At 40.3% G+C, this 12,279-nt stretch overlaps 1 protein-coding gene across 2 annotated transcripts in view; it reads left to right on the top strand.

Moving 5' to 3' along the window:
• The first annotated feature begins 300 nt into the window (after positions 1-300).
• The window catches only part of PEPD (peptidase D), a 140,476-nt gene continuing 128,497 nt past the window's right edge, over positions 301-12,279 (top strand). For both annotated transcript variants that reach the window (XM_061469165.1, XM_061469164.1), the window contains exons 1-3: positions 301-340; positions 5,505-5,688; positions 6,927-7,054. In XM_061469165.1, coding sequence (XP_061325149.1) covers positions 327-340; positions 5,505-5,688; positions 6,927-7,054 — 326 coding nt within the window. In that variant the 5' untranslated portion in view covers positions 301-326. The remainder of the gene's footprint in view (positions 341-5,504; positions 5,689-6,926; positions 7,055-12,279) is intronic.

The raw sequence follows: 12,279 nt of genomic DNA, 5'->3' as shown, positions 1-12,279 counted from the left end.
TAAATGGATATTTTAAGCAACTATTTCAAGGAGCCCCGTTGTAGAATGCACCAATCCCTGTTTAAGACTGTATGTACATTACACACGTTTTGGCCTTCAGGGCTGTGTCTCGTACCAGGAGCCGACACCCGCGGTGATGGTCACAAACACACCTGCTCGGCGGCGCAGCGTGCCGATGCACATCACCCCTCAGCAGCCAGCGCTCACGCCCCGGACACTGCCCGCCGCCCTGACGCGACCAGCGCCCGCCACTGCCCTCGCCCCACCCCCCGTTCCCGCTGAGGCGGCCCCGCCATCACGTGACAGGCGAAGTCCGGGGAGGCAACATGGCGGCGGCGGGGTAAGCAGAGCTCCTGGGCCGGTGCCGCCGGCGTCCCTCGCTCTTCACGGGCTCTGCGCCCCGGCCCCCGGCTCCCAGCCGCGGGCGCTGCGCAGCGACCTGGCTGTGCGAGGCCGGCGGGTCTCTCTGAGGGGCCCGGGTGGGTCGGGGGTGCCGGTGCAGCCTGCGGAGTAGGCCGGATGTCTGCGCTGGAGCAGGGGCTCCTGAAGAGGACCCAGCTTTTGAGCGGGACGGCGAGAGAGCGGTTCAGGGTCCCGCGGGCAACCTGGCCGCCGGAGCGGTTTGGCAAGGCATACCCCGAACCGCGGGTTATCCTCTAAACTGGGTTAGGTTGGGGAAGTCATGCAGAAAAATGGGTGTGGATTACTTAACGCGGAGTCTTTACCACATTCGTAGCTAAACTCAGCTATTTTTTGAGTGATTTAAGAAGGTGGTATTAAAAATTAATCGGAATGAGGGGGGACTTTTCACAGGTGGGCCTAACAGGTCACACTGTGACTTGGGTCTGACTTTAATCTGTGGATGGAGGTTGCTCCCCTTTGAGGTCCTCTCTCCTGCCCTGGGTTTCCCAGTGCTGAGCCCCTGTGCAGAGATGCTCCTGCATCCTCTGGCCCTGCTGAGAGCAAGTTTGGGCTGGGGAGGTGGGACATCAAATGGGGCTGGGACTCCAGGTTAACTTTTTTACAAGGAGCACTGTGTTTGCCATGAAGAAGACATCCAGTTTATGCTTTAAAAAGCAGTAGTTGTTTCCCTTGTGTCATTTGTCTGCTTGTGCTGATGTTAGCATAGGCCTTCTGCACTTCATATATTTGATGTGGAAGTAGCATTAAATATTGGCTAATCTTCAGGCTGATGTTGACAACTCAGTTGTTCAAAACAGATAAATAAGGCCCAGTCAACAAAACAAATTATGACTTCTTGAAAACTAGTTTCAGTGGTTTATCATCCTCATTGAAATATGGTTCTTTGCATGACCTCAGTGGAACAGCAGTGGTAGTCCATGAATTTTCTTCTGAAAAAAAAAAACCCTATGACTACAAAAGGTTAGCTGAAAAATGGTGGGAAAACCCCAGAAATAAAGTAGGATTTTTGGTTATCGGTGTGTTCTGGTGGCTTATCAAAGCAAATCCAAAATGTTAGATGGATCATACAGTAGCAAAGTGTAAGCTCTCTGAAAATATAGAATTTATAAATAAGCATTGAAAATTAACAGATCCAGGCAACAGAAAAATAGCCTTTAAAGAAGCAGATCTAGTTTAATGTTCCTCGCTACAATTCACTTCCAGTATAATGAAAGTTCTCTTGTGTGGGCTTGGCCCTAAGTGATCATAAAGATTGTGTATGACAGACAGGAGGGAAACTCTCAGCTAATGTAGGAGGCCTTTACCAGACTGAGCAGTGGCTGAATTCTCATACCATGCCTTTACCAGACTGAGCAGTGACTGAATTCTCATACCAGACTAGAGAAAATGAGGAAGCTGAACTTCAGTTGTCCTGTCCTTTTGCGAGTAGCCATTTCTGACACTGACGAATGCTTATTTGCATAGCTTCAAAGAGACATGCACCACAAAGCAGTGGTGCATGTTTGCATTAAATATGCTTCGTTATCAAATTCCACATGAGAGTTTTGATTTCAGTTTATGGGTGGACACATCAGAGACCTTTCACAAATAGAAGAAACAGACCTTGAAGGACAATCCAATGTATTGTACTAATCAAATTCTGTATTTGTGTGTCTTGTGTCTCAGTATAAACTGAGTGATTAGAGATCATGGATCAGCATTGAAAGGTCGTCATTCCCTCCCTAGAAAGAACTCTGTGGTGGTATTGCTAGGTGGTAAATAACAGTCTTATGCTGGTTACACTGTAATTGCATTTGTATTTGCAGGGGTGATATACACGTGAAGCACTTACATACATATACCCACTCAATTTACTACAGGTGGCATAACAGTAACTTCTTTTATTTGAAACTGAAAAAGTGCTAAATAATAATTGTGGCATAGACAGTATCGCATAGCCACAGGGTTTTGTAATAGAGCTGGAAGGAATGTGGAAAAAAGACCAGGCCAGTCATAACCTACTGACCTGCCATGTATTTCTTAGAGCAATGATTGTGGCAGAGTGATGGTTACACAGACAGTCCTGTGCGTGAAGACGTTTCTTGTGATCTTGAGTAGGAGAGTTTTTCTTCCTAAATCATTATTTGCAATAGAAAGCTGTACTTTTTTTTTTTTTTTTTTTGTAAGACTTAAAATTCCTGTCAGTGATAGTCTCTGAAAAGAGCATAAGTTGTGGAAAGCTTGTGCTGTGTGGAGTGACCCAGTGTGTGGAGTGACCCAGTCTCTGCAGGCAATGCAGCACTGTGGGTGTCTTGCTGTGCTGCTAGTCCATCTGTGAGGGTGCTGTTAGTTTGGTGTCTCAGTGGCTTGCAGGAGGAAAGAGTGAACAATGGCTGTGGGGGAAGCAAACAGCTCTGAGTTGGATCCTTTCTGAAACCTAGCTGGTTTTCTCTGCAGAATCGCAGTTGTGAAACTAGGTCTGTTGCCTGGCAAGCTTGTACTGTGCAAGGCATGAATTAATATGAGTGCTCAGTGAAGAACCTGAAGAACTGAGTGGTATTTGCAGCAACACTCAACCCTCCTGTGTCCTGCAGCCCTTGCTGTGGGCTCCAGCATGTTCAACTCCTGTGACTGTTACAGTAGCCTTAAAATAGAGGCCGAGGCCATACCTGTGAAAAACCTGCAAGTCTAAACCAGCTATATGGGCCCAAATTCTGCTGTTGATGAGACTGTGGCATCAAATTCAGGCAGGGAAAGTAGTATCTTTTGTATTTAAGGAAGAGCACAGTTTTGCCATGGGCTTAGATAAAATGTGCAGAACTGTCATTTTGCACTGGGATGCATTTCAGCTCCAGTGTTGAGATCCCAGTAAAAGGCAGTAACTGGAGCAGTGGGACTATTAGTAGGAATTGCTGCTTGACATTGTTATTTCTTCTTGAGTCTCATTTTGGTTGTCAAAAGGTTTTAAGTGCAATGAAAACATTAATAGTAAACATAATGGGGATAAGAATGTGCCTTTGTAGCAGCTTCCTATGAGCTCCAGGGTGTAGGAATAGGCCTGGAGAAGAAGGGAGATCAGAGTAACAGCAAAAAAAACCCCAAACTTGTGAAGCAGGTAAAATTACAACGAAAATGACCTTTTTTTGCTTCCTTTAAATCAAAATATGACAGGTTGTGCTACAACCTCTGCCTTTTTTGGGTTTGGGTATTTTTTATCAGCAGATACAAAGATCTGAGAGCAACCTATGGCATAAGGGTATCTGAAGGTGTTCTTTCTTCCCTTTTATACTTGTAATAAGGTGAGCATGTGATTTCTAGGCCCCTGCATGGAGTTACTTCGTGGGGGGGGGGGGGAATCTTGCTTGTGTTTTCAGCCTCTTGTGCATTGCTGGGTTGCTAAACCACCCAAAGCTTTGCACCCAAAAAGCCTTGCCCATACTTATTTTAAGGTTTGCTATCTGATTTAAAACATCCAGCAGCTTTTGTTAGGATAGTAAGAACTTGCTTCACTCTTCTTATAGGCACAGGTACTCCAAAATGAAAGCTTTTGCTGAACTTCCACACTATGCTGATGTGCTGCAATAGGTAGTCTGCAGCCCTTGTAATGATCACCTGCCATGGTGCTGAGTTATCAGGTGTGTGTGTGAAGTAATAAAAATAAACACACTGGGGTTTTGTGCACCATCAGCTGAACTCCTAGGCAGATAGTTTGAAAATTGGATTAGCAAGAGCAATCTTCCAGCTTCTAAAATTACTTACGCTGTTATATCAAGTAGATATAAACAAGTAAAATAAAATATTTTATTAGCTTTTTGTGCTGTCTCTGCAGCAAGAAATGATAGGGTTTTAATTTCTGATGCTGATAAAGTCTTTCAAGAGATTACTTTAATGCAGCTGTAAATCGAAGGTTACTTTTCAGATTGCCTATGTAAACTATGTAATAACTAAGATGTGGAACTTTGTTTCTCTAAGGTTAAGTCTCTTGGTAGTTGATTTCTTGTCATCTTAACATAGTACTGCACCTTTCTGTCTTCTCTAGAAGCATATTGGATAGAAAATAACCATCCACCGAGTTAGTGTTCAATAAGCTGAGAGAAGCTGAGGTGGAGGGACAAACTGAAATTAAATCATAGGATTTTATTGATAAAACACTATTCATCAATAGTATAGCACGGCTTTGCTATATTAAACATTAAAAAAGTGGAATGTTCTCTCCCCATCTGATTAAAAAAATAGAAAAAGAAAAATCCTACAACAAGCTATTATGCTTCTACAGGTAAAGCTCCAAAAAGTGCAGGTATGGACCTATAAGAAATGTGAACAAATCAGCAATATAGTCTTGTAGTACCGTAAACACCTTAAATTACTTAATAACCAGTTTAATTTAAAAGACAGCTCTCTACTGTTAAACAGTTGAAGCTCTATTGAGTACTTTCCAGGCTGCCTTAGGGGCAGGTGGTGATGTAGGAGGTCACTGGTACCCAGGACCTGCTCCTTGTGCCATGTTTGTATGAGTTCAGTCACTTGCTGAAGCTGCTTGTATGCATGCGAGAATGAACACGTGTATAGACAAGAAGTTTGCAGACACTGTGCGAGTATGGGAAATGCTGTTGTCCTGCATCTGCTATCCATCATCTTTTATCTCCAGTCCCTGTTTCAGCTACTGAACATTTCCCGAAAGGACTTGCTGAAGTTTGCCCAGCTTAATGTAATCGTTCCCTTCTGTTTTCAGTAACTCAGTACTCATTTTCTTCTCTCCTGTTCTGCCTTTACTCAGCCGACCCAGGCTGTTGCTTTCTGCATCTACTTTTTGTGTTGTTTTACCTACAGGGATGTAACGAGTGACATGCTGTGGGCCACAGCTTCAGCCAGCCCTGTCTTCTGTTGCTCTCATTTTCCTTTGGTACTGGTATGAGCATTGTTTGATTGTTGCTTGAGTGATGCTCCTGTGCAGCATCTCTTCCCCTTGAGCGATTAGCATCTTGTTTCTAGAGTTGAACTGAACTTCCTTTCTGTTCTAGTCTGAAGTAACAGACACCAAGTCTGAATTGTGCTAACCTCTGACTTTGTCTTCCATTATTTGTCTGTTAAATCTTTTCTAGACCGTCTTTTTGGCTGGGGAATGAGACACTGAAAGTGCCTGTTGCGCTCTTTGCCTTGAATAGAAGACGGCTGTGTGATCGCCTGAGACTGAATAAGGATGTTGAGAAGAATTCAATTGTTCTGCTACAGGGTGGAGAAGAAACCCAGAGATACTGTACTGATACTGGTATCGTATTTCGTCAGGTAAGAGCTGAATCTGAACTCCAAATTAAGAAACTTTCTTCAACTGCATGAATTTTTAAACAATTTTTAATTATTTTCCTTTTATCTGTCATGCACTTTGCCTTGCTTCACTTAAAGAAATTGGCTTCTTTATTACATTGCCTCTTCAACTTCCAGTTACTCTATCTTTCAGTGCTTTAATATGTAGGCTCAAACCTGTTCAAGGCCCTACTGCCTATCAGTGTTTAATGTCATGTTAAAGACAGCAATGGCATATTTCTTAGGTTTTTTTAGTCTTGTCTGTGAGCCAAAAAAATAACTTTCTTTCTGTAGTGAAACATGTTACAGTGAAGCTAAACTGAATTAATTCATAGAAAAGCATATTTCAAGTTTTTATAAATAGTATATTCCACAAAACTGGATGTATCTTAGAATTTACAGCATGTGTCTTCTCAAATTAGATGACTCCTTAAGTATCCATGTGTTCTGTCACAAACAGGACTCAATAACTTGTTAATGTCATGCCAAATGCATTCATAGTCTTTGGGGAAGCTGGTGTAGCAGAACCCTAATTATGCATACCACATACTTTGCATGGCTGCTACACTACTTTGTTTTGTGAATTTCAGTGAGCTGTTGTATGTTATGAGGAAACAAACCCAACAAATTTTAATCTAGATAGCATATATCTTAATGTAGTTACTGGTCTGTTTTTAGAGGAGATGCATCTTTCAGAGTATCATAGCGTATGTCTGTCCTTACCAAAATTAATCTCTGTATTGTTAGTGTTTGGTTGTTTGCTTGCTTGTTCTTAAAAATTGTTTCTAGTGCAGGTTCCTGTTCTCTGGGGAGGTGGGGTCTTCACTTCAGCACTTGACATCACAGCTCAATGACTGTGCAGTCTGCTTTTGCCTTGTTGCATGTGGTGTTTCTTCCTGATCCTACATTCACTAATTCTACATTGAAAGAATGTATTTTATGGTGTGCTGTATGTTTGTTGCACTGAGTTGGCCTTTTCATTTCTTATAGTAGCTTATTAATCTCAGATCCTTTCTAGTTGCCAACCAAAGGATTTGTATTATTGTAATATTGTGATTGTTATTTCACTGTGAAAAGTTTTGGAGCTAAACCACTTTCCCCTCTTCAAAAGCCAGAGAGATCTCTCAGATATGTGGAAGTACAAATTAGTATGTACTGTAGTGTATTTTTAGAGCTGGTAGAAGGGTTTTCTTCTAAGAATATATTTTGTGTTAACTTAGGAATCTTACTTTCACTGGACTTTTGGAGTAACTGAAGCAGGCTGCTTTGGAACAGTAGATGTTGATACTGGAAGATCCATGCTTTTTATTCCGCAGCTCCCTGAAAGCTATGCCGTTTGGATGGGAAAGTAAGACATACCTTTTAACTGTGTTCCGATATGTCTGGATACTTCATATAATGTAACCGTAGAGCTGGAATGCAATCTCATTTTAATCAGATTCCACCAAATCATTTAGTGTGAATTGTAGTGATACACAATGCAGTGGTACAAAACATGATCAATTGGTATTGATCATATGGTGTCAAATGATCCACTATCATTTGGTAGAGAATACCTTTAGAATTGGAACTCATGCATCTCATGCTATCCATCAAAGGAAGCTGGACCTTAACAAAAAGTACAAGTCTCGTGTTAAGACCAAACAAGTTAAATAGAAAAGCAGGCTTTTCAAGTTGCTTTACTAGTTTGCAGTTACTTTAGCTAATGAGACTTTTTGAATGGCAGAAGGTAGTTTAGCCTCTTCAATACTTTTTTTTATATGTGAACTGACGGACTAGTGAATGTGATTTTAATACTTTTTTGTGAGTATGCCATAACTGTCTCTCTATCCACATTGGTAGTAAATATTGTTCAGTGCCATAAAAGTGGAAGAATTGGTTTATTTGTGTGTTCATTTCTTGTCTCAGTCTTAATTGTATTTATGCCCTGTAACAAAGTATAATTTTTTTTTATTGTTTACATTGTCTCAGAACATTGGATTACTTCTAATTTAATATTTTGAGCTCAGGTTGCCTCGCTTCTAATTGAAGCTATCACTTATATTTTTATGCTAATTTTGGGAAAAAGAAAACAATCAAAACCAATCCCATATGCTGAACTGTTCCAGACCATATGGTAGGGCATGGCTGCTGTCTTCTCAGAGAGTTTATATGACTATCACAGTCTTAGACCTGCCTGGGAACTGAAATTGTTTGTGATAGCATAAAAATGTGAATACCGCTGTCTGAAATATTTCAGCTGAGAGCTGCACCTGTCTGGGAGGGTAGGTTCTGTTTAATCCCAACATGTACTCTCTAAAGTCTGGTGCTTGTTCCCATTTATAGGCAAAGCTTTTTCCTCCCAAGTTCTCCTCTGTTTAAACTAGTTCTTTCAAACCTAAACTGATTGTGCCTAATCTGAAAAAGCGTAAAAATATTACTGGAATTCCACCGTCTTGTTTTGCATTTTCAAAAAAAAATGTTGTTTTGTTTAGAAATGGTAGCTTTTTTGATTTGTTTGTGCAGCACTCGTTAGTGGTCCGTTTAAAGACTTGCAGCTCTGGCTAAGAGTTTATTGTTGTTGTGTCTTCTTACAGAGTATAACAAATTGTCTTTATCACAGCATCCTTGTTTTCTAAATTCTCCTCCTTACCCTTCTGAGTTTCTCTGTTTGAATCTTTGTTTTCTGTCAGCCATGGTCATGTACTTTTTCTGCTTGTCAGAAGGAGGATGGATGAACGACTCATTTGTGAGTCAATAGCGGTTCTGCTTCATAAGTTGGTTGGCAGGAGGTACTGTGCACAGCTAGGGATTGTGTTCCTTCCCGGAAGACTCAGTTTTAAGTCAAAATTAGCACTGAAAGAAAAACACAAATAAGTTTGCTTCCTTCAGCTGCTGTTCATCTACTATATTTTGCATTGGAAGTGCTTGTTTCTATGCGTGTGGAAGGCACTGCCTGCCCGCTGAAGAAACATTCATTTAGCATCAATGAAGCACAAATCAATTCAATTCCTTGTACAGTATTTGTGAGGTTGGTATTTTGCAGAGGTCTACAGCTGGTCTTCTAGTTCATAGCACAGGGTGCAGTTGCTTTGCTTAGTGTTTATATTGCTTTCTATTCAAGACAGATGTGGGAATCTGCTATGTGACTGTAGGCAGAAATGCATAATTTTCTTAAAATTAATGCAGAAGGCTTTTTGCTGCTATGTTACTGCTACTGTATTACTAAATGTATTGTTTGATGTGCTTCCACTTTTGAAGGACACTTATTTTGCGTTGTTTTCAAAAAGTAGCTTAGGAATGTGGCAGTCAGAAGAGTTAATTTTTTTGCCTTGAAGTAAGGTAAAAGTGGGGCTTCTTGGCTTCATTCAAATTGTAGTTTTAGTTTGGCCAAAAGCAGTGAAGTGTCTGAGAATGCGTGCTTGGAGATGAGTAGAATATTAGTTTACAAATAACACACACCATGTACACTGTAATTATTTTAGTCTCACTAACTGCACTTGTTTTTATGAACTGAGGTTCTGCTGAACCAGATGAACTCACCACCCTTGGCTGTGGTATGCAAAGAGCCTGCAGGGACCCAGCACTATGTACTGTTGGTGTTGAGGATGACTATCACATCTTCAGAAGTATTATTTATCTTGTCTGACTTCTTGCTGAATGTGGGTCCTCTAAAGATTTGTAAATAGCTGGAAGGCTACCTTTCAGAAATCCTTAAAGCCAAAATATCCTCTGCAATTTTAAAAGGAAGGAGAGATTTAATTTTAGTCAAAGACTGTGGACATTCTCAGAACCATTCCCACAACCTTTTATGATGGCAATCGCAGAATTGTTAGGAGGGTAATTGTAGGACTTTGAGTCCTACCTAAGTGTTGGGAGGGGATTGCAAAAACAGTCTCTCTGTTTTTAAATTGTGAGTGTGGGCATTTCTGCAAATGTTGGTCTAGCCCATTTCTTAGTTGCTGGTTGGGAAAATCTTTTCAGCTAACTTTGCCTATCTCTTAACCTTTACCTCTGCTCCCTGCTCCTGTTGATTGTAAGGCAGAAACAAAGACTCTCACAGGATAGCTTACTCTTGGCCTCCTGAAGTATTTTTCTATTCCTGCTCCTGGAGGAAGAGTTTGGGAAATGAATCTGGTAATACAAGATTGTAAAGCTTCAGAAACGTAACTGTAAATGCCTCTCTTTTTTTTGGCATGTTCTTACCTAGTCAATTTTGTGGTGCAAAGCTGTTAGCAATCATTTCTATTCCTCAGAAGCACTGAGTTGGTATGAGTACATGTCTTACACAGAGACTTCAATTTCACTAATTAATGCTGCACCTGCCATTTACCTCCTTAATTCTAAATGGCAGAACTAGTCAGTGTGCTGATTAAAGATATTTTATAAAGTAAAACATACTGTACAGCAGCTGCTTTGTGTGGAGCGGATGCCAAAATAACTTAATTGCCTTGCCACATAAAGAGTGGTTTTGATGGAAAACAAAAATATTTAACGCTTTCATGCTTTAACTTTAGAAATACATATTAAATGGGACAGAGCAATATTTATGTGCAATTTCCTGTGTTTTCTTTGAAGCCCTGATGGCTGATTAGTAAGTATAACAACATTAATCTAGCATTGCATCCACTGTAAGTAATGTTTTTTTTCCACTTATTTGATTGGAAACTATCTGTATTTGCAAAGTTGAACCTTGGTGTGGCACTTTGGAGCTGTAATAAAGCGCAATGAAATCCTTTGCAAATGTTAATGTTTTCTCAATGACCTGATGAGGGAGATTCTTAAGCATTGTCATAATTTTATAAGTAGGTTACAACCAAAATTAACCTTTGGTTTTTGGTGATTAAACTTGACTGACTTCAGCAAAGCTGAGAAGTTTCACTGCCTTTGGAAAAGTTGCAGAAGTATGTGATATTTCTAAATGAGTTTTATTGATGTGGTGCATACAGTTCCTCTTCTCCATTGTATGGACCTGTGTATTCAGATAGTCTTTGGTTTTACCATCTGAACTGATACGTCATGCCATCCCCTTATATTTTTTCTCGTCATTTTTTTCTCTAAAATGAAACACATTTGATGTTTTCTTTTTCCATGTCTATCATTTCTAGTGCAGTGCTGTGTTTTGGCTTTAGTCTGAGAATTATGTTGATAACAAACACACTTATGTTTTAGGTGTTGCTCCATAGTGTTTAAGCTAAATCAAGGACTTTTCTGTGTCCCAGGCTTTGCAGTGATGAAAGGCATGACCAGGACACCTGACCTGAACTAGCCAAAGGGATAATCCATACCACAGGAAGTCATGCCTAGTATAGAAAGTGGGGGAGTTGTCCAAAAGTCACTGATCTGTGATTGGCTGTGTGAGTGGTGAGCAGTTGTGTTGTGCATCTCTTGTCTCTCTTGAGTTTTATACCTCTCTTTTTATTTTCTATTATTATTATTATCATTGTCATTTTTTACTTTATTTCAATTATTAATCTGTTCTTATCTCAGCCCATGGGCTTTGCCTTTGTTCTGATTCTTCTCCCCATCCCACTGGGGTTCAGGGTAGAGGGGTGTGAGTGAGTGGCAGCATGGTGCTTAGTTGCTGGCTGGAGTTAAACCACAACATGTACCAACTGGCAATTGCAATTTATCTGCAAAGTTTGTTGCTACCGGCAAATGCCATCTGTGGATCTCATGAACATATTCATGTCCTGTTTCTGGTTGTGAATAGCATCAGAAATAATTGCAGTCTTTGCAGTACCCCACTAGTCAAGACTTCAGTCCATTGCTGTTTATCACTTTAACTTCTGAGAGCATCAGTCTAAATGGATACAGCACTTTTCAGTGTGGTGGTTGGAGGGTTTCCCAGCCCTTGAAAAGCTCATCTTTTTATCTCTTTATTTATTTTTATTTTCTGCTTCAGGCTTTTCACTTTTTTATTATGACTAGTAATTGGGTTTCAGGTCACATTGTAGTGTTCCTGTCCAGGCAAATTTCAGTTGATTTTGGAAAGTAACAGTCTTGAGAGAGATTTTTATCAAATGTTTTACTATTATTCAGATAGTACATCGGTTACTTCACCCTTCATCCAGTCCTTTTGAAACTCTACAATAAAGCTGGTTGCTTTTGATTGACTAGACTTACTTGTCTAGTTGTCTGTGCTGCTTATTTTCCATGATTCCAGTTCTCTGTAGTACAGTGATTTCCATTTCTGTCTCCCATTCATTTATTACCTAATTTCTCTATGGGTAAAAATTACTTTTACAGAATAATTAGTGTCTGGATTGCACTTGCCACTGTACACATGGTTGGTTTTCTCTAAATGGTGCTGCTTCAATGCTCCGACTTCTCAAATGATTAGTCATTTGTCTTAGTTTAGTCATTGTCTCAGTATTCTAACTGTGAATGAGCTTTGCTGCTCCAGGATGAATGTGTATTGTTTCTACGAGTTTTACTTTTAGCAATTATTTTTATAAATCTTTGCTTTCCAGGTGCTTGGGTTTCCTTGTATTTCTTGTTGAGAATGTTTTAAACAATAATAGTAATTTATACCAGTCCACTGATTTGCAGTCTCTGCCAGCATACACCTTTAACTGGATGCACAAGTTGGTG

This window comes from Pezoporus flaviventris, unplaced genomic scaffold, assembly GCF_033815535.1.
Source record: "Pezoporus flaviventris isolate CSIRO_AGI_PZ_B2104156 unplaced genomic scaffold, CSIRO_AGI_Pfla_v1 ptg000054l, whole genome shotgun sequence".
Taxonomy (NCBI): Eukaryota; Metazoa; Chordata; class Aves; order Psittaciformes; family Psittacidae; genus Pezoporus; species Pezoporus flaviventris.
Note: the sequence above shows the minus strand (reverse complement) of the source record. Positions and strands in the feature narration are given on the sequence as shown.